We start from the raw sequence: 26,507 nt of genomic DNA, 5'->3' as shown, positions 1-26,507 counted from the left end.
AGAGGACCATTAACATTAGAGTTTCCCAAAACTTATTCCAGCCTCTTTCCAAACTTTTGGAAATGAAACACCTTGATATGCATAGTGCTAAGGTGTATTTAGTAATGCCCAAAGTATTTACTGAATTTACAAAATATGACCTTTAATCCTCCTCAGATTTGTTTAAGTTTTAAGTTTTCCTTGGCCAACTAGCCAAAACCGATGTTTATTCTAAGAAATCATACCTCATAAGTAATCTAGTTTAGGGCTTGGGATAAATATTAGAAAAACAAATTAGGGGCCATTTAGCAGAGGACTAACAGCACAATAAAAATAAGCTCTGGAACCAGAGATCTGACTTTCCCACTTACTATGTGACCTTGGGCAAATTACCAAATGCCTGTATCTCAGCTGCATCACCTATAAAACAGGGTGGTAACAATACACCTGTCACTGTGAGGATTAAATAATTTATAGAATGCTTAATATAATGCCTGACAGCAATCAGAAACATTTAGTTATATTAAATATAGCTATTAGTAATCCATTTGCAGGGTCTTAGATTTAAATCTTGCCTGAATTCAGAGTTCAAAGAAACTGGACTCTAGCTTTCATTTCCTGTTTTTTAAAATGACCATTGAGTATAGCTTATAATCTGCCCTGATTTAGTAGATCCTCTGTTCTAGCTAATAGTCCTTTTCACTGTATTTCCTCAACAAGATGCCTATGCATTGGCTTACTTTGCTGTCTAGAATGTACATTTTTCAGTGGCATTCTTGAGTTTCAAAGAATAGAATCATGAATGACACTTAAAAGTAAAACTCTGGGAAGGTCATGAGGCGAAGAGTTGACCACACCAAAATTATCCCGAGGAACTGAGTTCCCATGCCAGTGATAGGAATCCACAGGCACCAGAAGAAATGAAACTATAATAAAATTCATGATTGGCTAAATGAATACCAATACCAAGGGGAAGTCTCAGCCAGGTATCAGAATGTGATGATACTTAGAAAAAAGGACATCTTAGTGGCTTAGGCAACATGTCTAAGAGGTTGGAGGTAGAGATGGAAGACAAAAGCTGCATAAGCATACACGCACACCTAGACAAGCTTTTGTATTTATAGAGGTCAAGCAAGGGTGTGGTCAGGGCAATGGTGAGAATACAAGAAATAGCAAAGATGCACCTACTTAAAATGTCATTTACATAAATCTTTCCAGGATTCTTGTATCAGAATATACTTTAATCTTTTACCACTTGAAGATTGAGCCATTAAACTACACAACACAGAACGAAAGTTATATCTCATAAACCAGTACCTGCCCACTCACAGCAGTGAGAAGAATCAAAATCAAGGTTGCACTGTAATTCCACTTGACTCTAAAAATCAAGTCAAATTATTTGACATCGGTTTGAAGCAACGGAACCTTTATCAGATTCCCCTTTTTAAAGAAAAACCCAAGGAGAGATGATCAAGCACAAATGATCACTTCATGCATTTTATTGATAGTCTATATTTTAAATCTGCAGTATGACATCTTACATAGGGAAAAAGCTTCTTCCTAAAAGATAACTATTAATCAAACCAGCTTTAATATGACTGACCTTTCAAGGTCTTGTTTTGCATTAAACAAGTTAATTTTTAGCAGGTGTAAAGCACTGTACAAAAAAAAAGGAAACTGGGTACATTCTCAAAATTTAATACAGGGCTTCCCAACCAGGAGTCTGCTGGATAGATATTGGAGATGGGTGTTATGTTCAGGTTTAAATAGAAAGCAAATGAGAAACCAGATAAAGCAAGCCAACCAAATTCACTTCACTTTGTGCTCCTTTCTGCTTTTTTGCAAGTCTCTCCCAGAGGTCAGGAAGCCCTGGTATAACAATCACATTAGCCTTTACAGAACAAACATTTATGTGCTTCATGTTCAAAGACATAAAGGCAGCCTTTGTTATTGTTCCCCCTCCAAATCCCTTCAGGTTCTTAAAGGCTTCAGAAAGCTTTCCAAGATTGCTGCCCAGTTCTTTATATGAATCCAAGTAAACATCTTTACCAAAGTAGCTCTCTTCCTTGGAGAAGATGAAAGAGGCACAGATATATAACCAGGCCAATTGCGTACCTACTCAACTTGATGCCTGATCACATGGCCCTACATCTTTCAAAGCAGCACCAGGGACAAATGGAGCTATCAAGAGGTAAAATCCAAACACTGGACAGTTAAAACAATACAAATCAATCAGTTAAAAGAATGTTAGCAGAGGGGCACTAATTAGAGATAAGGCTGGACAGCTGGTTCAACCATACCTTGGTATTGGAATAAATCTGCAAGATGAGTTACTGATAGAGGAACCCTGAAATAACTAGGCACAGTGGTATGATGGGGTTCACTTTCACTGCATGTCTTTAAGATACCTATCACTCAATCCAAGTGACTATAAAGCAGCTTGTGGGTCTTTAGTAAACAAATCCTAATCAAAAAAAAAATATCTCACTGTAACTTTATTTGAGAGTGTTGGAGGGTGTGCCTATTTCCTTCAAATTTGAATTAAAATACCTATATAGACATGAAAATAATCACAAAACTGATACAAACTGTTCTGCTTATCCCTTGAGAGTTCTAACACCTCTCTTCTATGCTGTATTTTAGATACGAAATGGAGTTACTTAAATCAAGTGAGCTCACCCACTTGTTGGGAATATTAGATAATATTTTAGAAATGTTCCAGTTAAGAACTCAATTTCAGAATGCTCAAGTTTTTAAAAGGCAGGTACTGAACTCATAGCTGTTTCTTAGTTGCTTATTAAAAATCTGATTTAAAAATAAGCGAAATACTAGTTCCTCAGACCTTGCACTTGAACTTTCCAAACAAAGCATGTTATATTGATTTACATTTTCAAATGTTTTTTCAAAAGCACACAATTTACTAGTTAACTCAATGAATTACAACACTGTTATTGAATATTAAACATACTGAAGAATTATACTATGCTTGAGGAAAAAACCGCCTGACACTTTAACATGTGCCTTATCAATTTCTTGCATTACTAAGGTACAGAATACTTTAGAAAGTAGCAATCAGCATAGTCTTACAAGACAAGAAAAGAATAAAAGTGCCCTGCGAACGTGGCTTCTATGTACTTAATATTGGTAATACATTTAACAGGGAAGCCAGTAAAGTAAAACTTAAAAACTCAAATAAGGCAGATTACGAACATTTTTTGTTCACAAAAGAACTCGGGGGGCAGGGGGGATAAAAATATCCTCCATTTTTAAAAGAAAAGTATCAACAACAACCACAAGGTGCCACCGTATTCTAGCAAGCTGTAAAAATGGCCTTTCAAGAGGCATTTTGCAATATTCACCTTCCTATCACATGGGTATTTTGGGAACTGACTGAAAGTCATAGCTGATGCTTGACCCATTTCATGTTGTGGACATTTGGGAAGCAGATGGTTAAATACAAAGCATGTTAAGTGATTAACCCTTCATAAATACAATTTGAGACACTGACACTAGGAGAGAATACTTGGCACAGAAAGGACATGTTTTCCCAGGGAAAAAAAATTACTTGAGGTAACTATTACATCTAACCAGTTTCCTAATCTTAAAGTTTGGATGAACTCCAATGATCAAGTTTTTAGAGATTATATATATATAATCCTGGCACTAAACTTTTGTTGTTGTTGTTATTGTTAACTGTACAATTATTACCTACACTCCAACACTAATGTGAACACTTTTCTCAATTCACACCTCCATTAACCATTAACACCACTGAGGTATAACTAATGTGTTGTTTTTAGAGCAAATATTCCAAATTAACAACATGGCTCATCTTCTAGTGTTGCTAGAGATAAAGTCTACAAACTCTGAACCTAACTTGTTCAATTTGGTTTTTAGTACTAATAAATCTCAATCTAGTCAGCTGCTTGGAGTTAAACAACATAACACCTCAAACGTTTCAGACTAGTAAGTAAACTTTAAAAAATATCTGAAATATTCAAGGAAATTCAGTTTTTAGTACTTTTCCCTATGCTTTGAACAATGTAATCTCCTGACATTGTTTTTTCTTGTTCCTATTACTGCATGAAGTTCAAACTAGGTCTTCAAGACAGAAACTTTCTGTAATAAAAAAAAAAGTGCAAAGATAAAAAATGAAATGTAAAGTCTTTTGCAAGAAAATGCTCCCTCAAGGGAACAGATGTTTGGATGCTGGTGGGAAAAAAGATTTTTGTTCTCCATTGTACATCTGACACCTACAAATGACCTTGTCTTCAATGTCCACAACACTAGTAAGTATATATTAGTTATGGACCTTGCAAAATAAAAAAAAAATTAAGTAGCAAATTCCACTAAAATATTTGAATCCATTCTACACAATCCAATGGAAATTAATGAGTGCAATTGAAAAAGGTGTCTCACATGCACGTGTCCAATATGTGCATTCTACTGAAGGCTAAAAACTTAAAATTCTATTTCCAGTGTTTATGAATAGCTTCAATATCTACATTCATAATCAGCATTCTGCATGAGTTACCTCTAACTTTAATACTTGATAAATGAGTAATACATCTTGGGAGGTTAGGAAGGTACCTGTTGTCAATAACTTGCTTTTATGCTTAGAATGTGCTGCAGTTGTTTTTAAACTATTTAAAGTAATGGGACATTTTATACCAAAAGGAAAATGAGTTTGTTTTTAGCCAATCAGAACTACCCTGCAGATCTGAAAACTGTAGATTACACCCTCAGGAAAGGAGACAAGGAGGCTCACAAATATAAAGGAACCCTGACTTTTACATGGACAATTTTTTAAAAAGATAAAATGTATTACATAAGCGCCATAAACAGTAAAATCTGCTTATATTAAAAAAAATACGTGAAGCTTTGTTTGGACATTATTTCCTTGCAAGAGCAGTACATATCCTTAGTAAACAACTACCATATTTACAAGTTAATTTCCTTGATACTTAGGTAGGATTGAAAGCCAGAGGAAAACATGAAAGAATGAGCTTTGAAATAATCTTTACAGCTAAGTTGATAACAGTTAAGGTAGCCAGATAATTCCTAAAGCAGACTTGTTCATTTTGTAGAGTATCTGACTATGCCTGGGTAGTTAGCTCACTTTGTTAAAGGCCAAGGATGTGTTCAATTCCTCTTTAGGCCCACTAGCTTTTCCCAGAAAAATAAACACAGTCCTCTACAGTCAGACTAATCCTAATCCCAACTGGCCTCAAAAGAGAAATTCAGCAAGGGTACTTGAGTTCTTCACAAACTTATTATTACTACTAAGGAAACAACATAAAGTGCATGTCCCATAGATTGTGAGCCAGCAGTCTCATCTTCCAATATGGGCAGCACAATTAAAATGTGAATTTCAAATAAACCAACACAACTCACGTTCAACAAAGGATAAAAATGCCTTAATTCTTCAACTGATCTTTAAATGTGAGATGTTAGGTTTGTGTTAGAGAGAAAGTAATGAAATATTAACAAGTGTGCACTGGTACCTTAAATGACTAATCTCGAAAACAATGCAAATTCGAGACTTTCCTATTAGTACACACATCTGTACCAACTTCAATTCTTATGCTAAAAGTGGTTTATAGTCTCTTTCCTCTACCTTCTTTTTTTCTTTTTTTGAGGAGCAGACTTGTAAAAACATCAATGATGTAACTTGTACTAGGTGGTAGTGGTTTTTCTTAAACCAAAGCTCTGCCCGATTTGCTGATGTACTTCATCTGCTCGTAGAATACTGTGTCAAGGATCTCATCATATGAAACCAGTTCATGTCTGTATGATTAACTGTCTTCATGGAAAGTTTAAATTCTTCAGAGCAGTTTTCTTTACTCCTCCCATCTTTCATTTCCTGCCTAAATCCAAGTTAAAATACACAATTCCCATTGGTCTTCAATGCAGTTCAATTCTGCACTCTGTCCTTTCCTTTACATGTCACAGTAGCTGTTCACATACATTAAATATTATAGATATGTTCTGCTCTTGACATCTACACACTTACAAAAGCAGCTTTGTACTTTGTTTGGTGTGTTTTTTACTATGTTGGCTCACAAAAAGCAGTTTTTCATTTCTAAGCATGGTACTTTACAATTTTTAATGCATTAATACAACAGTGCATTGGAAAAGTACTGAGCCTCTACAAAATAGCTTTACATTTTTAAACAAATGAATGTGATTTTTTCACTTACACAAGCATAGGCTTTTTTTTAATATTTCCACAAGATAAATATCTCAATTAAACTATAAGCTCACTCTACAGTGTGCCACAGTGATGGGCTTAGGAGACAGTTATACACTTAAAAGACCCTAACCTTAGTGTTATTTACACTGACATGTCCAATATCACCTCGTCTGAAAGGTGAACAAATGATATTCAGCATGTGGCTGAATTTGTGCCAACTAATAACTGGGAATGGTAGAGCTTTAAGCAATCACTTAAGAAATATGTACTATAACTTAGTCTAAACCGGGAATTTCCTTTGCCCGTCTCTCCTATGGTGTGGGAAACTTTAAAGATCAACATGAAACAGATAAGAGCCATTGCTAAGGCAGATCTTTTAAGATAACAAAGACGAAACTGACAAGTGTATATGATAACTTATCAGTAATATCAATTACTGGTACTAAAATCAGATTTTTATGTCCTAAAACGTTGCTTTTTAAATATTTCCTTTTATTCTGGAACAGAAATTGGAGGAAGGACAATGACTCATTAAGAAAGCAATGACTCAATTCAGGTTGCTACTTTACATTTAAGCACCACTCAAAAAGTGGACATAAAGCAAGTGATTCCTGTTTGCCCATCACTATATCAGCTACATAGCTGCGAGTTCAGACCTTAATTACACAACGCTTTCTCTATTACCAGAAGCTAAGACTGCTCTGCGACAAATAGGACAAGTAGAATTCTCAGATAACCAGCGATCGATGCAGTGGACATGGTACTCATGGGAACAAGGTAGTTTACGAAGTTTGTTTCCTTCTGTGTATTCTGTAATGCAAACACTACAGGTTTTTAATGCATCGTTTTCACCAAAACTTCTCATTGCCAAGTTGTCAATCTGTTCTTTGGTGAGTCCTCTAGGTTGGTCATCATCATCCTCATTTAAGAGGAAAAACTGAGCCAGACTAAGGAAGGGCAAAGAGCCACTTTCATCAAATGTTACTGGGGCCCTGTGTCGACCCTCTCGCCTGGCACCTATTGAGCCTGATGATGAGCTTCCTTCATTACTGCCTTCAAATACCTCTGAGCTAGTCTCTGAACTTTCACCACTGGAACTGGAACTAGGACTGGAATTGGAACTAGAATTGGAACTTGAACTGGAACTCGAACTGGAACCAGAACTGCTATTACCACCAGAACCCCCTCTTCCATTCCGTGACTCTGCCCTTTCCGTATTTCGACTCGAGACTGAGCCACTAGGCTCTGAATCACTATCACTGTACATAAAGTAGCTTAACTCACCAAAACCTGTCATTATCTGCCTTAACATGGTCTGAATTGCAACAGATGTGGTCTCACTTAAACCAGTATTTAAGATTCTACGAATCGGAATTCTGATGGTACTGACATAGGTTCTCACACCTGCCCGCTCAGAACGTGAAAACGTACGCCTAAAGCCTCCTCGTTCACTTTCATAAGTGACGGTGTTGTTTGGCGTCTGAGACCTTGACCGAGTTCTGCTAGCTATGCTATCTCTCTGCCGATATTCTCCAGGACGAACTCTTCTTACTTGAAGATCGAGGACTATGGTTGGAGGTCTCTGTCCTGATCCTGTAGATTCACCATTGCCAGCTGTGTCTGAAGAACCTGCTCCTTGTGAGGCATTTCTTGTTCCAGAAGCTGCAAAAAGACCTCTACTTAGCAAGTCAGGTCCACTTATTTGCTGTCTCAATGTCACATGGTGCCGGGTTCTAGAACTTCCCTCTGTCTCATTTACCAAAGGATGCTCAAAAGTCTGAGATGAGATACTATGATGAGATCTTCGCGGAATTTCACTCATTGGATGCAGAGGTGACCTACTTCTTTCAGCTCTCGCTCGGGTTCTCCGATGGTCTGGGCTCCTGCTTCTCGCCCTTCTCTGACCTCGGGTAGGTGGGACTTCTCCTGTCAATGCTTCAGTTGAATTTCGTTCTGATCTAGATGGCCTTGCAGATGTTGATTCAGATTGTGGATTTTCCACTTGCCTTTGGCTATTGTTGTCCATATTTTCTCCACTAGAACGTCTTGCAGATGGCTCATTTTCATTCTCTGGATTTTGGCTCCCATTATTACGGTTAACATTGATCTCTAAACTGAATCTGAAATCACCACTGTTTGGATTAGTCCGGCTCACTGCTCTCCAAGACTGGTTTCCTCTTTGCCCACTTCTTGTCGTATTCCCAGTTTGTCTGACAGAGTTAAGCCAGTCTATTATAGAGTCACCATTAGACACATCATCTGAAGAGTCTCCACCTGTTTTAAAAAAAGTGAGGGGAGAGGGAGAAAAAGGAACTACTAAAATTAGGACAATCATACAATAGTGCTCTGAAACTTTGTATTAGAAAAGAAGAACAAAGATTCTGAACAGATTTCACATTTGCAGATTTTTGTAAACTACACTGCATAAATTTGCAACTGAAGGCAGGAAAGTTTCAATTCCATTTTGAAAGAGCAAGCTAATTGTAAAGAAATTTAGAGAATTTTTTTAAAGGGAATCTGGAGGAAATCTATTTTCAGTACTTCATCATATACAGAGACTGGCATACCACTGTGGACTGTCAGAAGACATTTTTTCAGTCCACTGTCAAAACACTAATGTAATCAAACAATATCAACAGCAGTGAAGGTGCAAGTATTTTAGCTCAAATTACATTTTTGTCAAATTTTCATTAGTCTACAACATTTCTTCTAGGCTCTTAAGTGCCTTTGATTATACAAGATGTTTTTAAATACAAGACTGCTGAAGCTCTTGCAAAAATACATACAAGGTTTACAGGTTTAAAGTATCTGAATACTTCTTCATGTTACCAAGATTTTTAAATTAACATGAAATTGGAGATCAGACCAAATGAATAGTCTGAACCTAGCACAGTACATATAATGGCACATTCAAGAACCAAACCATTATCGTAGCCTCTTAGGTTAGAGTGTCAAATTCCCTACTTCACATTGGGAGAGAAACACCAGACTCGAGGTAAGAGCAGGATTTCTCAACAGCAGCACTATTTACATTTTGAGCCAGATACTTCTTTGTTGTGGGGGCTGTGCATTTTAGGATGTTAGGATGTTTAACGGCATCCCTAACCTCCACTCACTAGATGCCAGTAGCAAACCCCCAGTTGTGACAACCAAAAATGTCTCCAGACATTGCCAATGTCACATAGGGGGCAAAACTATACCCTGTTGAGAACCACCAGGTTAGAGAATACAGCATTTCTTTCTGGTGGTGAGGAACTCACATGTTTATAAGGAAGGAATAATTCACTAAGTAGGAAGAAATTTCAATGGAGGTGGAAAATCAAGAAAAAAAATCACATCTAAATAGGCCACTTCTCACTATGTCCCAATTAACACAAACAAACCAAAGGTGAAGCAGAAAAAACCATGTTGACATTCTCACCAAATATCAAGAAAATGCCAGTTCTCTTTCTATGAGCAATTACTTAGCACTAAATTAATTTGTGCCATTTCTGGATAATCTTTGGCTGACATTTACTGTTATGAAGTTCCTTATCCATTTCATCCTCTACCCACCCCCCAAAGCAAAATATACCTCTATTTTCATCTGAGTTTTGTGGTGGCGGGCCCTCTTTAATTTGTTGTAGTCTTCTCAGCAACTCTTCCTCAGTACTTTCACCTGAAAGTAGTTTAAAAATGTTTGCCAAATCACAAATAAAAACCAATGACTCTTACCCGTCTGAGATGAAACCAAGGAGTGAGCAGAAACCTGGGTAAAATTCACTTCTTTGGGAGCATGGCATTACAACATATATTTATACAAGTTTCTTTCCACTTTACTAAATGGTTTTGCATACAATATCTCATTCTTTAAAACTGCAACTCTGAGAGGTAGATATTATTATCTGCATTTTAAAACAAGGAAACAGACTTAATGAGACTCACGTGCTAATAAATGGTAGGGCCAGAAGGCCAACTTACGCATTCTGATTCAAGTCTGGCAGTGTTGGCTCAAAATGCACTCCCTTTCATAACAGTCTTGCTAACTAACACCTTACCTTTTAAAATTTAAGCAATCACTCACAGGCTAGTAGAATTAAATAGAAATGAGGAGGAAGGGAGAGAATGATTTTTAACTAGGATCAAATAGGACCTAATCAGGTAAAAGAGAATAACCAAGCACAAAGTTCTAAATAATTGACAATTTTACCCAAGGCTAGCTCTGGAGAATTATGATTGGGGCATATTCAGGGAATCAGAGATGACAAAACAGAATAAGTCTATCCTAGGAACTACTGTTCCCATTAGCTCTTCCACACTTAGACTCATGTCTAGTAAGTTAAATAAAGCTAACAAAAAGATTTAGTTCCACTCTTTTCAATTCAGCTTACTATAAACTCACAATATAATTCATAACTAAAAATATCTGATATAGGATAATTCCAAATATGAGTGAACAGAATCAGGTAATAAGTACAGCAGTAAATGTCATTCTATATCCCTTGTATTAAAATCATACTTCATAATGGGTAAAGAAACAGATTTTTAAAAACAGGTTATTTTTTTAAAAAGATCAGCAATTTAGGGGCCGGCCTGGTGGCATAGTGGTTAAGTTCGCACACGCTGCTTCGGTGGCCCGGGGTTCACAGGTCCGGATCCTGGGCGCGGACCTATGCACTGCTTATCAAGCCATGCTTTAGTGGCGTCCCACGTATAAAGTAGAGGAAAGATAGGCATGGATGTTAGCCCAGGGCCAATCATCCTCAGCAAAAAGAAGAGGACTGGCAACAGATGTTAGCTCAGGGCCAATCTTCCTCACACACACACACACACACACACACACACAAATCAGCAATTCACATATATAAATCCTTAAGCTACACGATGCATACCTGGGGTGCCTAGCAAATTGTTATCCCTCATAAGCCTATAATCTTCTTCACTCAGGTTATTTACAAATTGATAGAAAGCTTCTTCCCGATCCAATCGGTCCATCTGACTTCTGCGCTGTGCTGCAGACTGATCACCACTTCCTTTATCGTTAGAATCTGAGCTTTCCATCTTGATGAACAAGTGGAAAATTATCTAAAAGGAGAAAGGAGATTAATCTTGAAAACAGAAGTCAGTATGTATTCTATAGAAGTTTTAATTATGTGAAAATCCAGAGTGCAGGTTGAGACATGGATTTTAAGACCTCATAAAAATAAAATTTCCTAACAGAAAAGCTCCTAAAAAGCACTGTTATACTAGGAAAAGACTAGGTCAGAGGTTGGCAAACTATGGCCCATGGGCCAAATTCAGCCCTGGTGCCTATTTTTTTCACCCTTAAGATCTAAGAATGGTTTTATACTTTTAAAGGTTTTTAAAAAAGAATATTTTGTGATGTGTGAAAATTATATGAAATTCAAACTTCAGTGTTCATCAAGTTTTACTGGAATACAGTCATATACATTCATTTACATATTGTCTATAGTTGCTTTCGTGCTTTAACGGCAGAGCTGAGTAGTTGTAACAGAGATCAGATGTGGCACTCTCACTGCTTTGCACTGGTGATGTGTGCACTCTAAGTTGCAGTGATGCAATTATAACATGACAGCATTTCAAGCGCCATGCATACTGTGATATTTTTTTAAATTACCGGTGCAGGGCCGGCCCCGTGGTGTAGCAGTTAAGTGCACGTGCTCCGCTGCTGGCAGCCTGGGTTCGGATCCCGGATTCGCACCAACGCACCGCTTGTCAGGCCATCCTGTGGCGGCATCCCACATAAAGTGGAAGAGGATTGGCATGGATGTTAGCTCAGGGCTGATCTTCCTCACAATAAATAAATAAATAAATAAATAAATAAATAAATTGCACACTCATCATGTCAAATGAAGAGAAAATGGACTTCAAATGTCACCATTAAAGGTACAGTGGAGTGTGGATTATTTTGTTGTCAGATTAGATGGCAAAGATTGTGTTTATTATACAATGATACTAGCTGTGCTCAAGTAATAAAATATATGTTGATATTATCAGACTAAGCACTCATCACAATAATCCCAATTCATAGGAAAGCTACAGTCCAAACAATTAGAAAATTTAAAACAAAATATCTCATCACAAAATATTTCTTCACAAAAATAAAAAACGAGGCTTCAATCAAAATAAGTTTCCAAGCAGCTCATTTGTTGGCTAAGAAAGGAAAGCCATTTACAGATGGTGAGTTAGTTAAACTGTGTTTGATTGCAGAAGCTAAAGAAACGTGTCCAGAGAAAATAAACTTGTTTAAGATTATTAGCCTTTTGGTGAGTACAGTTGCTCAAAAAGTTGAGGATACTGGGATATATCAAAAATCAATTGAAGAGCAAGGCAGTAAATGATTTTGAGTGCTTTTCCTTGGCTCTTGATGAGTCGACAAATGTGACTGAGACTATTCAGTTGTTGTTTATTCAAGGAGTCATGTACTGATTATTCAAGGAGTTTGAAGTAACTACAGAAGTAGCCTCTATGAATAGTCTGCATGGAAGAACTATAGGTGATAATATTTTCAAAGACATTGAGAAAACACTAATTCAGCACAACCTGAAGTGGAATCTGCTAAGATGTGTTATAACTGAAATGGTGGTAAAAAGTATGTGCAGAGTAGAAAAAGACCTAGTTGGGCAAATTTACAGCTTCTGAAAATGTAAGGTTTAGGGTCTATTGTTATTCATAATATTATTCATCAGCAAGTAGAATGTAGAAAATATTTGATCTATCATATTATTGAACCTGTAGTATCCATGGTGAACTTCACTGTGGACTTAACCATCATCAGTCCTGTGAATTTTTGTCAGAAATAGAAGCTAAATATCCTGACTTGCTCTATCACTTGCTCATTTTGATGGCTTAGCATTGGTAAAGTTTTATTATGATTGTTGTACCCAGATCCAAAATTGAAATTTTTTCTAAATGAGAAAAACCACACTCAATTACTATTACCAAACAATGAATGGACTGGGAAATTAGTTTTTGGTGCAGACTTCATGTCTCTTAATGAATTCAACCTAAAATCACAAGGCAAAACACTGCTTATATGCAAAACTTATACCGCAGCAAAGTCATTTCAACAATAACTAACATTAGAATCACAATGTCAAGCTGCTTTATGTACCTCTTGTGCTATCAAAAAATGAGAGCTCCATTCCCATACAAATTTGTAGCCGACATATTTTCTGAGCATAAACTACAATTCCAGAAGTATTTTTGGGACCTCAATGCAAGTACAAAGGAAATTTCCTTATTTCAAAATCCATTTAGCCATGCAACTGAGGAGCTTCCACCTAACCTTCAATTGGAAGTGATAACTCTGCAGTGTAATGATATGCTAACAAGTTTAGATTCGAATCTAAAAGAATTCCACAAATGTCTTTTAATGGATGAATATGCTTCATTAAAATTATGTGCTTGTGGACTGATTAGACAGCAATATCTATATGTGTGAAAAGACATTCTCAAAGATGAAATATGGAAAATCTCTTTTCAAATCACTAACACTAGATGAACATCTGCAAATGACTTTTATGATAAGGAGTATGTTTAGCCCCAATTAAGCAAAATGTTACCCCCCAAAAAAGAATGCCATTCTTCTCATTAGCAGACCTATATTACAAAACATTGTATTCAATTATTATTATTACATTTTGAGTTTTTCAAGAAAAACTTTGTGGAAATTTGGCTTCTCTCTTTTTATATAAATAACTATATACTATGCTCAATTTTGCTTTTTGATCAGCAAAGCAAAAAAAATATTTACCATCTGGCCTTTTACAGAAAAGGTTTGCCAACCCCTGCTCTAGACAGTACATAAAACTAGCCAAAAACTCTTAACTATCATTCATTACTTGTACGGACTTAGGAAATTACTATATTGGCAGATTTCCTAATACTCTCAAAATAACCATTCTAAAGAAAAACAATGGTAGTAAACAACCTAAAATAAGAGAAGACTCCAAACAAAAAATTTCATTCTCTAATTCTTTTCCTTCCAACCTCAGATTGACCTTATTTAAGTTCACATTGACAAAATAAAAGTTAATTCCATGAACATATGAAAATCTGATTTGTAGAAAGAGGTATAAACTATATTGGTACTAACATTTAATCCCACACACAACATATGAAGTATTTGGATGTTCACAAGTCAATACTAAAGAGAAAAATAAAAACATACACTCTTTCAGACATCAAAAAGAAAGAAGCCTCTCTACCTGCCTGCTGAACCTAAACAAATTTTAGTCTAGACATGAGCACATCTAGATATCCTTTGTTTTCTTTAGATCATTATTCTAAACTATCCTATCATTGTTTAAACAAATAAGATAAGCACATCAAGGTAGGGGAAGGGGAGAGAGACCTTAATATTTTTGGAAAGAGTTTCCTAATCTCATAACTAAGATTCCTTATCTTGGTAAAACCAAACTATAGAAATTTCTGAAAGATGTTGTTTTTATAATAATTTGAAACTTTAAGACTGGAAATCAACGGCTTAAATAAAATGCTCATAAAAGTTACATGGGCCAGGTAATGAAAAAAGCAAACAAAAGGAAGCCAAATTTTTCCATATGTAGCCAAGTAATAAAATTTGGTATTTGTAACAGTAAGCAGCTAATTTAAAAAAATAAAGAAAAACAAAAAGGAAAAAGAAACTTCAGCCACAATTCCTCAAACCAAAGAAAACCACAAGTAACATTTGGCTAATGTTCTTAAACAGTTAATATTTTGAATGCTAATAACAAAGTTAGGATGAAGTCCACTTGTGAAGGATCAATAAATAGTTCTGAAAATAATTTATAAAAAAGTATACCTCTGTAGGGTTGACAGGCTTTAAAAATATATATCTTTCAAAGAAGGCAAAAACATCTGATAAGTTCTGACATTTGAAGGACATGAACCAAAGATAACAGAAAACTCACATACCAAGGACTGTTACAAGAATGGCACAGTCTTAAGAATAGCACCAGGGAGGTTAAAGCCCATAAGAAACAGAAACTTTCAAAAATATGGGAAAGATTTTTAAAGTCTTTGAAAAACAGAATTTGAAACAAGAAAGGGGTCTTGTACTGAGCGTGTGGGGGAGTTGGTATATTAACAGAAGACGGAAGGTAGAGGCACTCAACTTCTATTTTGTTTCTATTTTATTCAACAAGGAGAACCACCTTCCAACTGGAAATAGTGGAAAAAACAAACTTCTCAAAGAACCAAGAGCCAAAACTGCAAACCTTCTAATGATAATCTTTGAGAAATCATAGAGAACAGGAGAGATGCTAGAATACTAGATTTAAAAATGATCTAATTTCAAAAAAAGTGAAGTCTATAAACTACAGCAACTACAAAATCTGACAATAAACCTAGGGAAAAATATCAGATATACTGCATTAATGTAGAAGATATGTTCACCAGAAGTGGGGTTCACTGCCAAATTAGCCTGATTTGCTTTATACAGGGATGGTTCTCAGCCCTGGTTTGCACATTAGAATCACCTGGGGAGCTTTCTCTGGGATTGGCCAGACAGTGATATTTTAAAAATTCCACAGGTAAATCTATAATGCAGTCAAGGTTAAGAACTTCTTTGATAAGGACATCAGGATAATACTGCTTGTATGCCTGGCTTGGTTTCTGTACAGAGTCTGAGAAGGTTTCTCATCCTATCGTTACAAAGAAATGTGGACCAGATCAGTGCTTCTCAAACTTCAGCGTACAAATGAATCACCTGGAAATCTTGTTAAAATACTGATTCAGATTCAGTAGGTTGGGGGTGGGGCCTGAGTGCCTGCATTTTAAATAAGCCTCCAAGTGATGCTGATGCTGCTGATCCTAGAATCACAGTTAAGAGTAGCAAGGAGCTCGATGACAATACAGTTGAAGAGATTCACAGTTGTTGAATACCACCTTCAAAGATTATGGAGCAATGTTAACTCACAAACAGCCCTGTCTTTAGCATTTTAAAAAGAACTATGTCAAAGACATGCTAACCAAATCTATAGACAACTCAAAGCTGGGAGTTAGTAATGAAGACATATATGATAAATAATATTCTGAATTCTCAGTGGACTGTGAGGATGAGCTGAAATCAACAAAAATGATGGTAAATGTGCTAACCTGAACAGTTTATTAAGGGTTACTGAGCTAAAATAACCCATAGTAAGAGTACAGAGTAGGGGAAAAACTGGTCTTGGAAGTTTCACATGAAGAAGACCTGAAGTTTTTAGTTAACAGAAGCTCAATAAAAAGTCTGTTTGACCTGCCTGCTAAGAAACCTAACAGAATCACATGTTGCTTTCATAGACCAGTGTTCAAATAAAAGTAGGTAACAGTCCCACTGCAACCTGCCATTCAGACTATATGTGGAGTATTTGAAACATTTTAAATACCTCCAAAAGGACACAGACAAACACAGTGACCAAGATAGTGAGAAGCCTGGGAACATCAGAAAAGAAATGGCTGAGGGGCCGGCCTGGTGGCACAGCAGTTAAGTTCATGCCTTCTGCTTCGGTGGCCCAGGGTTTGCGGGTTTGGCTCCCTGGCGCAGACCTACGCACCATGGCTTATCAAGCCATGCTGTGGCAGCGTCCCATATAAAGTAGAGGAAGATGGGCACAGATGTTAGCCCAGGGCCAGTCTTCTTGGCAACTGACCTTAGCTCAGGGCTAATCTTCCTCACCAAAAAAAAAAAAAGAAAGAAAGAAAGAAAAAGAAATGGTTGAATTACCTGGAGCTCTCTAGTCTGAAGACAAGACTAAAAATGGGCATGATTACCATCCTCAAATATTTAGAGTAATAAGATGAAAGAGAACAGAACTATAGGGTCAAACTAGGGCCAATAGTTGAAGAAATATGGAAGCAGATAATTCTTTCTTTTAATACAATAGTCTAACAAATAAAATTGTCCAAAAGTGGAGATGCAACCAGCCTCTTGAAGCAAGCAAACTACCCATCTCGGGAAATATTCAAGCAGAGGCTGGATATTAAAAGGGAATTCCTTATTAGATGGGAGTTTGAACAGACTGATTTCAAAACACCTTTTGGACTAAAATGTCAGTAAGGATGGATAAGTCTCTTGGTTTTCTATTCTGGGCCTAGGGTCATATTAACCTACATATTCCAGCGACATAATTTTGTTATAACTCCTTCAAGACCAACCCACTTATGTTGCCTCATCCCCACCCTCCAACATACCTTGGAGGTGCTTTACTACCTTCACACTTCTAATGCTGTTCCCTCCTCAGCCCCTTCTTAGTTTCTCCCCATTTCACTCACCCTTCAAGATTCAATGAAATCTTACCTCCTAAGAAGCTTTACTGACTATCTCAGCTGGCAATTTTTTCATCCATCTCTGCTCACAGCATTTGTCTGTGACACGAGTGGCACTTTCTGCCTTACATGGTCTTTTATATTTTTGAAATATTAATTTTATTGATATATCTTATTTACCCAACATAACCAAAATATCATTTCAACATGTTAACAATATAAATAATTAGTGAGATGTTTTACTTTTTTTTAATACTAAGTCTCTGAAACCTGGTGTGTATTTTACCCTAATAGTACATCTCAAGTTGGATGCTAAATTTTCAATGGTTAAAGTGAAACGTAGTCCTACTAGAAACAATAAAGTTGTGTTTAATGGAAAAATATTTCACACTGCTTCAGTTTTTTATTTAACTTAATTAAAAGTAAAGAAAATTAAAAGTTCAATTCCACAGCTACGCTAGTGACATTTCAAGTGTCCAGTAGCCACACCGGCTTAGTGGCTACCATATGGGCAGCTTTAAACAATTTGTTTGTAAGGTAGAGAAATTCCACATATGGAAAGAGTTTCAAAGTGTTCCCAATATATTGTTCATGCTGTCTAAACACACTATTTATCCATCTACCTTTATGTTTTTCAAAAATAAAATAAAAAGTTTTCATACTCTACCAAGACACATGCAATAGAAGATTCTTTCCTATGCTCACCAATCTTCAAGATTCACTCTTGACCTTTTAGAAATTTTTTTTTTTTAAGATTTATTTATTTATTTTCCCCCCAAAGCCCCAGTAGATAGTTGTATGTCATAGTTGCACATCCTTCTAGTTGCTGTATGTGGGACGCGGCCTCAGCATGGCCGGAGAAGTGGTGCGTCGGTGCGCACCCGGGATCCGAACCCGGGCCGCCAGCAATGGAGCGCGCGCACTTAACCGCTAAGCCACGGGGCCAGCCCCTAGAAATGTTATCATTTCCTACATGGAGATTAGAGACAACCGCTTGGCCACCGTGCCAGCCCCTCATTAGCTATTGTTAAACTTAAGTATTTCTATGAAATGTTTACCAAGAACACAATTTAAGGGGCCAGCCCGGTGGCACAAGTGCTTAAGTGTGTGCGCTCCGCTGCGGCCCCCCAGGGTTCGCCAGTTCGGATCCCGGGCGTGCACTGATGCACCGCTTGGCAAGCCATGCTGTGGCGGCGTACCCTATAAAATGGAGGAAGATGGGCACGGATATTAGCCCAGGGCCAGTCTTCTTCAGCAAAAAATAGAGGAGGATTGGCAGATGTTAGCACAGGGCTGATCTTCCTCACACACACAAAAAAAACAATTTAAGAGAACAAATATATAATTGTTCTTAAATCACTTAGGCCTCTCCCTAGTTACAAGCAATACGTACTACCCTATATTTACACAGCCCTTTTACCTATATTTCATTTAATCCTCACAACAATCCTTTGAAGTTGGAATCACCACCTCTAATTTACAGATAAGAAACAGAAGCACAGAGAAACGAAGTGATTTACCAAAGGCCATGTGGCTAGTAAGTGGAAAGAGCCAGTAACTAAATCCAGGTCACCTGATTCCAAATCCAGTCAACTTTCCACTAAATGGACAACTGCCTCTCAATATATCTCAAGACTATATACTTTAAAATACATTCCTTGTGGCCGGCCCGGTGGCACAAGCGGTTAAGTGCGCGCACTCCACTGCGACGGCCCAGGGTTCACCGGTTTGGATCCCGGGCGCACACTGACGCACCGCTTGTCAAGCCATGCTGTGGCGGCATCCCATATAAAGTAGAGGAAGATGGGCATGGATGTTAGCCCAGGGCTGGTCTTCCTCAGCAAAAAGAGAATTGGCAGATGTTAGCTCAGGGCCAATATTCCTCACAAAAAAATAAATAAATAAAATAAAATACATTCCTTCAATCCCAATAGGCATGTCAAAAGGATTCAACCTCATAACTATGAGCTTTTTATACCATGTTCACTCCCAGTATAAAGACTTCCAAAATGACAAAACACCGTTTATAAGCAGTATGAACCCAGAAGGACTTATTTTTAAATAAATCAACTTTTAGTATTTTTGTCTTAAATACAGTTGGCCCCTTGGATAAGTAGATATTTTATTAACCTTATTTCTTTCAGAGTTTCGTGTGCCAATATATTCAAATCCATTTCTGGAAACCAGCAGCCAAATTAGAAATTTTGCCCAGTCGTTTCAAAAACTACTCATTTGGTCAATGAACGTATGACTGTGTCAGGTAAATTTAGTTCTGGGGAGGAAAAGACAGCAAGAAAACCAAACCTGAGATTTCTGTAATCAGGAAACTTAAAATAGATTTTATTCACCTTGAGAATTTTAAAGCACTGTTAGTGATCTCCATTTCTCCTATAGTCATTATCATATATTAATATAAATCATGCAGATTACTATGTTTCTGACCACTGCTAAAAGAATTTCATTTAATTCTCCTAATCCATGTACACCAATCTTTAAAAAATGTAATTTTGTTATGATGTTAGGGCAAAAAGTCACTTAAAACATACTGTTTGGTCCTAATGGGTCAGGAGACCTGGTGCTAAGTATAAGCACACACATATATTCAACAGACACAGTGCATCATAGTACCCAATTAAGGCACCAAAATATATTGTTAACAGAACAACAGACTTTACAAAACAGAATTCTGAAATTCAAATGCTTGTATGAATATCAATTTATAAATAAGCCATGTCTATTAAGTTTGGAAGAAATAACCTTTTTAAAAACAAAAAGGTATGGTGGGAAAGAGGAATCAAGGTAACCTAATATCAACCAACTACTAAAGTATCTTGAGCATTTTCACCTTTTGCATGTGTTCATACAAGCTCCAAACTCAATAGTGTTCTAAACCAGAAAATGCCAATTAAAAAAAAATCATAGTTATCAACGGAAAAATGTGTCATACTGAAAAGAGAAGGGCAAGCAGCACTGTTTGCAACAGAGCTTTATTAATAATCTCATAGAGTAGATGAGAATTAATGACATGCAATTCTTGTCAATAAAGAAAATGTTAGCTCAATAACATCATCACCAACATGAAAAATACTAAATGCAGTTTTAAAAAAAGTCAAATCACAAAGAATTGCTGAATTTGAGGTCAGGATATAAAGTACCATCGTATATGTAGTTACCAAAAGTGTTGGGAATTCCTCATATATAAAATGTTTAATTAAAGTTTTATGACATCTGTAATAAAAGGCTGATAACAATCAGATAGCTTTTTTATTTTATAAGTAGCAGGGTGGAATTCAGCTCTGTGAAAAGGAGAAAACAGGAGATGGTGGGTTCTAGTCTTGGCTGTAACATTAACTAGCTATGTAAATTTGGCCAATTCATTTAACCTAATGTGCCTCAGGATCTCCATCAATATTAGAGTATTGGATTAAACTATCTACAAAGTACCTTCCAGTTCTATGAATCTGTGACTATGAATAACATATAACCCAGGTCACATTACAGTATTAAGTCAGAAAAATAAAACTTAAGAAACAACACGAATAACTAGGATATAAATTTAGAAGCTGTGCTTTTCTCACTGCCATTTCACCCAAGCACTTCTATCTCCCTTTTTGTGACTATCTTATCTTTTTGAAAAGAAATGTAAAGCATTCCTCTTTAAAAAATAGGTCAAGGCTGATGCTTCACTGCCTTTATTTATTGCATGATACCTCTCACCACCCACACAATTTGTCGATTATTTCCAATACTGGCCTGTCAGAGGATGCTACCAAGGCCTCCACCACTGCTGATACTACTATAGCAATACAAGATATTATCTGCATGGCAATGTTAGCTTAGCCTTGCTTATATTCTTCTATCTTTACCACTTGAAATAGACAGCAGAAAAAAACCAAAAGGATTCAGAAATGTCCCTCATGCGTCTAAGCACTTGGCAGGAAGTCTACTGACTTGCAGCTCGCAAACACTTCTGACTACAACCCTCTAAAACAGTTAAATCGAAAGAGTATTAAGAATGCCAACAAATCAAAGGACAGAGACCAAGCCAAACGCTGCCAATTCAAAGGATCAAGTTAGTGAAAAAAGGAAAGCATTATGATGACATTTCAATTCACTCAAGAACTTCAGACAGTGAATTTAATCTTCGATTACCCATTTCACGTTCTTTTATTATCAAATTACATCACTAAATTAGTATTTGGTCTTATCCACACAAACTCAATTCTGACTTGCTTCTCATTTTTCCCAAGTCAAAAAATGATCAGAAACTCAAAAGGTTCATGTGTTTATTAAAAAAAAGTTATTAATGTAAAATCACTGGCAATTCTGGTGTTAATCACTAAATAAAGTACTATTTTAAGGACGTAAGTTTTCCATCAAAAATTAACTTTTTATAAAAGAGTGAAGCCAATTTCTAAAATTAAAATCACTTGACCAAAAAAGAAAATATTATTATCTACACTAATGACTGTTATTTTATTTGAGGAAAACAATGTTGTGTTACAGAACCAAACATGCTGACAACTGTGCTTCCTGAACTAGTGTTCCTACATAGAAATAACAACAAAGGTGACCATATATCCCCGGTTTGTCCAGAAGAGTAGCAGTCTACACCTGTTGTCCTGTAGTAATTATTAACATGGCCCTTTTTCACTCTCAAAAGTGTCCAAGTTTGGATAAATTATATGGTCACCTTAGATGTAACTGACACTAACGGGAACTTTGGTCAATAAAAAAATGAAAATTGTAATTAAGAGTTAACTCTTTTCTTCCTACAGTCAAGTGGAGAGCAAGAGGAAAGAGATTGTTTTCCATTCCAGAAAAAATTAAAAACCTTAAACACAAATATCATTAAACACAAATTAAAAAATTAAACACAACCTGTAGTCGTGAAATTATTTCAAGAGGTCCATGAATCTATATACATACCATGCACTGTCTACAGATATTTGTCTCACACATATGTAGATGCTATTATGACTAGTGAAATTAAAATCTTGGGTTGGAGCACTAAAATACGAGAAAATCTACAACAAAAAATATAAACTATGTATTTCAGGAGCAAAATCACAAGTTCATAAATATATTCCTAAATTGTTCAAAATTGCCAAGATTTTTATGTCTAAAAAATATCTCAATTGATGAAAGAAAAAACGAACTGCTTGATTATCTGGGAAACTTCCATATTCAAGGTTGAGAAAAAAATAATGAAGGAAAAAAACAGACACAAGTATTACCGCTTTCTTACACTGGTTACCAAAATGTCAAGGGATTATGTAAACTGGATACTTTTTGTAATCAATGGGCCATAAGGTTTTGGAAAGCTTTGTGTTATACAGAAATGTTAAGGAATTGGACTTACAAAAGAAAACCCTGTCGCAGTTCTAGGCAGTGGCCCAAAATTCTAGCACCTCATTGGCCTGGGTTTGACAGAGGGCTTTTCACTTCCTAATTTGTTATCCACTCTATGGTAACTCAAGGGAACAGGAGGCTGGTGAGTGATTTGCTCTATTTCCCAATCCACTAGGGCTATGGAAAAAGTAATATATACCTTATAATTCCATATATGCAGATGTTCCAATTGACCTACTGTATTATTTAAGGCCTCACTACACATTTATTAACCTGAAAGAATATATCCAACCAGCCTAACATTTCTAGATATCATTTCATTAAGTTATTTCTTAAAACCATTTCTGATTTTAAATTAAGTTTATCAAATTATATCACAACTAGTAATAGCTGAAACAGGAACCATGACAGACAAAAAAAGGGGAGGGGGTAATTGCTAAATAAGTCTCACCTGCTTCATAAAGCAGATTTCCTTTAACAAAAGTTTCTGATGCAACATAAACTACAGATTTTTTAATTACAATTTTTCTGTCATTTTCTTTGCATTTCCGATCTAATTGTACAGCAATTAAGTCTAGAGGCATAAAAGTTTAGTGACTTCAGCATCAGACAGACCTGGGCTAAAATGGGGGTTCTACCACTTATTAGCTATTTAACTGAGGACAAACTACTTAACCCATTCTGTGAGTCTCAGTTACCTCTGTAAAACAGTTAACATCCTCATGAAGCTTTGCTGTGAGGATTACAAAATCATGCATGTGAAGCACAGGATGTAGCACAAAAGCATTCAATACAAGTTAGTTATCAATTTAGGCTAACTACTCATCCCAGTTTGCCTGGGACAATCCAGGTTTGCACCTATTGTCCAGGCATAATTATTAATAAGGTCCCTTTTGCTCTTAAAAGCATCCTGGCTAGGGCAATAAATTATGTGGTTACCTTAATGATGATGATGATGATGACAGGAGTTAATACCAGAGTATTATATATCAATTATGATTTTTGGATCTCGAAGGAAAAAATCGAACACCACACAAAATAATGTAAGATTATATTTCTGTAAGATATTCTACTGATATTTCATTTAGTTATTCAATGAACATTTAAATGCTGTTTATGTACACCCATCCCATTCCAACAGTGATTTAAGGCTGCAATTTTCTATTTTGTTCTTTCTGTTCTATACAGGTACTGGTAAACTTCAGACATTATTTTAAAAGAGAAAAATTCACAGATAAAGCACTAGTGAGTTCCAGCTACTGAGAAACACTACCCTTTGAACCCCCAGTAAAAAATATCCATTCTCATCATGAAGAATGCCCAACATCAACTAACATATACCAAATAAGCTCATCCAATTACAGGGCCTGCAAAACAGAATAAATATTTTTAAACATGCATTCTACACATAAATCATCAGGAGACTCAACAAAAAATAAATTACCTGACTGTTATGACATAGTATTGTAATACAATAAACTGGATTTTAGTTTTCTTCACTCTCTGCTCTAGAAAAAAAAAGAATCCATTATTCTTTCTCTTTTATAAGATAGACATTTTCTTTGAAATAGACACATCCTAAAAAAATACACATCCTATATATTTTAGTTACACACACACACACACACACACACACACCCCATAACCCAACCTAATTCAATATTAGTATTAGGATATTTGGAGAGACTGAGAATGTCAGAGGGAACCAGGAATCTTAGATGTAAAATTTCCTTTAAAGGCTGAGAACTAACCTACCTTTTAATATAAGCTTGCTTAAAATAGGCCTTTCCTTATCAGACCAGTAATTATTTTCAGATTCTGATAGTTAAAGGACTTATTTGGCACATTACACTGGCCTAAGGAAGGAGCTTAAAGTATGAAAGATCATCAGGACATCGTAGACTAAAGAATGAAACATTTTCCAGTAAGAGAAGTGTCCTAAAATCATATTTTAGAAAGTGTTTAGATTGGTCTTCCTGGGTACTTTATTTTTACAATTTATAAAACTGATTTTGGGGGGGCTATAATTGTGCCTGCCTGCTCTCAAGTCATCCAGGAGGGACATAATGTACCTGATGGGGTGGTATGAGTAGTTATATTGCCTTTAATCACGAACAGTCAAAGAAATGATTAGTAGTAGTACGTTTATTTCTTCCTCCCTTCAATCATCCAAAGCCACTGCAGTTACTTCTGATTCAGGAAATGCGGGCTCCTTATTTCCAGCAAAAAATTACCGTGGGGACTTGTAAATGGTGGATGACAATCTTATATAAATGCTTCCTCTTGCCCCAAAACCAAAGAATGACCTAAATAACAAGGCTACTAGGCTTCAGATTCCTGGACTAACCTGTGGAATAAGTATGGTGAAACTGTCTAGGGAAGGAACGTGGCTGTCTCCTCCATCTTGAAATTAATCAGCATAAGGGAAAAAGGGACTGAGTATCCAGGAAGCAGAAGCCCAACCGGTTAATACTAGTTACTAAAGCTATGGCGTACGTGGCAGGTACCGCCCGCAGAAGCCGAGACCCTTAGGCTTTTTCTCTGAGGGGGGGGGGGGGTTGGGTTGTTGGCGGATTGAACGGAAATTAACTTGAAAATCATTTGGCCCAATTCCCACCCTTACCCAGGGAAAAACAACAAACACGCAACGGCTTTTCCCTCCCTTTTGGAGGGGATCCTTGCAGTGATATCTGGCAAAGGATACGCCAGGGTTATTCAAGTAAGGGAGTAAACCACATTTGCCTCAGATCCTCAGGGAAGATGTCATCGTGGCCCCAGGGGGCGCCTAATTGATAGTGCCCTGCAGAGCTCAAAATGGGATTTTGCAAATTCTGGGAAATCTAAAGGCCCAAGAGTTCCTAGCATCTAACTTAGAGCAGACTGATTTTTTTCCCTCTTTCCCAAACCCAATCCCGCCATGTAAAAGGGAGAGGGGGCGAGGGAAGCCTCCAGAGAACCGGGAGAAAAACCTGAGACAATCAAAGATTCTCACGCCTGAGGCCAACACTCAAAAATCGCCTCCCCCAAATTCTTAAGGCTCTGGAGGGCCCCAGCTGCGGCTCGCGCGGCCACGGAGAGGAAGTACTACCCACCTCTCTCCCCTTCTTCAAAGAGCCTGTCGACTATACACCCAACTAAAATGGCAGCGGCGACTACGCCACGGAGTCCCCCGCAGCAACCGGCGCCTGGGGTCCGGAGGCGGCGCTGAGCCTCCGCCACGACGCGCCACTCAGGCCATTTTGAGAGAAGGCGGTAGCCGTGGCTCCGCTGTCTTCCTCTCGCTCTCCATCCATTTCTCAGAGGATTCCCAAGGCTTCACTTACTCGGTTTTAATGTCGGGATCCGACTCGGTCGGTTCGGCCGCCGCCGCCAAGGCTCCTGCGCGCCTCCCCTGCCGCCGCTCTCAAGCCCGCCTCCGATGAGTCGCTGGTTGAGACCCGCCTCTAGCCCAGCGCCTGCTCGGAGACGTTGCTCAGGCAGCCATTATCTTCCCCATTGTTACCAAGCAGCGACAGGAAACGACTGCCCACAACAGGAAGTGATGATGCCGCCTCCCGGCCCCACAGCCCCACTCCCAGCCTATTAGCCAATCCCAGGCGATTCCTCGAAAAGGCTCTGCGGGAGGAGGAGGGGGACAGCCGACGACGCGGCAAGGCGGCCCGCTGTCTGGAAAAGGAAAGCTGCTGGGACGCCCACCATGTGACAGGCCCCACCCTCCTTCGCCATTTTG

The 26,507-nt window shown here is 37.3% G+C and overlaps 1 protein-coding gene across 4 annotated transcripts; it reads right to left on the bottom strand.

Moving 5' to 3' along the window:
* Positions 1-1,462: 1,462 nt before the first annotated feature.
* Positions 1,463-26,288, bottom strand: RLIM (ring finger protein, LIM domain interacting). 4 transcript variants are annotated; one of them, XM_087427157.1, is made up of 6 exons: positions 26,101-26,288; positions 24,222-24,285; positions 11,790-11,897; positions 11,044-11,236; positions 9,747-9,830; positions 1,463-8,446 (listed from the first exon to the last, which is right to left on the bottom strand). In XM_087427157.1, exons 4-6 carry the CDS (start codon positions 11,210-11,212, stop codon positions 6,834-6,836), a joined length of 1,866 nt encoding a protein of 621 aa, XP_087283283.1. In that variant the 5' UTR covers positions 11,213-11,236; positions 11,790-11,897; positions 24,222-24,285; positions 26,101-26,288; the 3' UTR covers positions 1,463-6,833. The 4 variants fall into 4 exon arrangements, with proteins under 4 accessions (XP_087283283.1, XP_014652061.1, XP_087283284.1 ...); XM_014796575.2 differs by lacking the exon at positions 11,790-11,897; XM_087427158.1 differs by lacking the exon at positions 24,222-24,285.
* Between the last annotated feature and the right edge of the window lie 219 nt (positions 26,289-26,507).

This window comes from Ceratotherium simum, chromosome X, assembly GCF_057802395.1.
Source record: "Ceratotherium simum simum isolate JZ-2026a chromosome X, ASM5780239v1, whole genome shotgun sequence".
Classification (NCBI taxonomy): domain Eukaryota; kingdom Metazoa; phylum Chordata; class Mammalia; order Perissodactyla; family Rhinocerotidae; genus Ceratotherium; species Ceratotherium simum.
The sequence above is the reverse complement of the archived record's forward strand: the minus strand, read 5'-3'. Positions and strand labels throughout refer to the sequence as shown.

Excerpts from the sequence above, each read along its gene's own strand:
- RLIM (XM_087427157.1), bottom strand. The coding sequence starts at position 11,212 with ATGGAAAGCTCAGATTCTAACGATAAAGGAAGTGGTGATCAGTCTGCA. Across the intron at positions 9,831-11,043 it reads CAATTTGCTAGGCACCCCAG|GTGAAAGTACTGAGGAAGAG; the intron begins GTATGCATCGTG and ends AACTACTTTCAG. Across the intron at positions 8,447-9,746 it reads AAACTCAGATGAAAATAGAG|GTGGAGACTCTTCAGATGAT; the intron begins GTATATTTTGCT and ends TTTTTAAAACAG.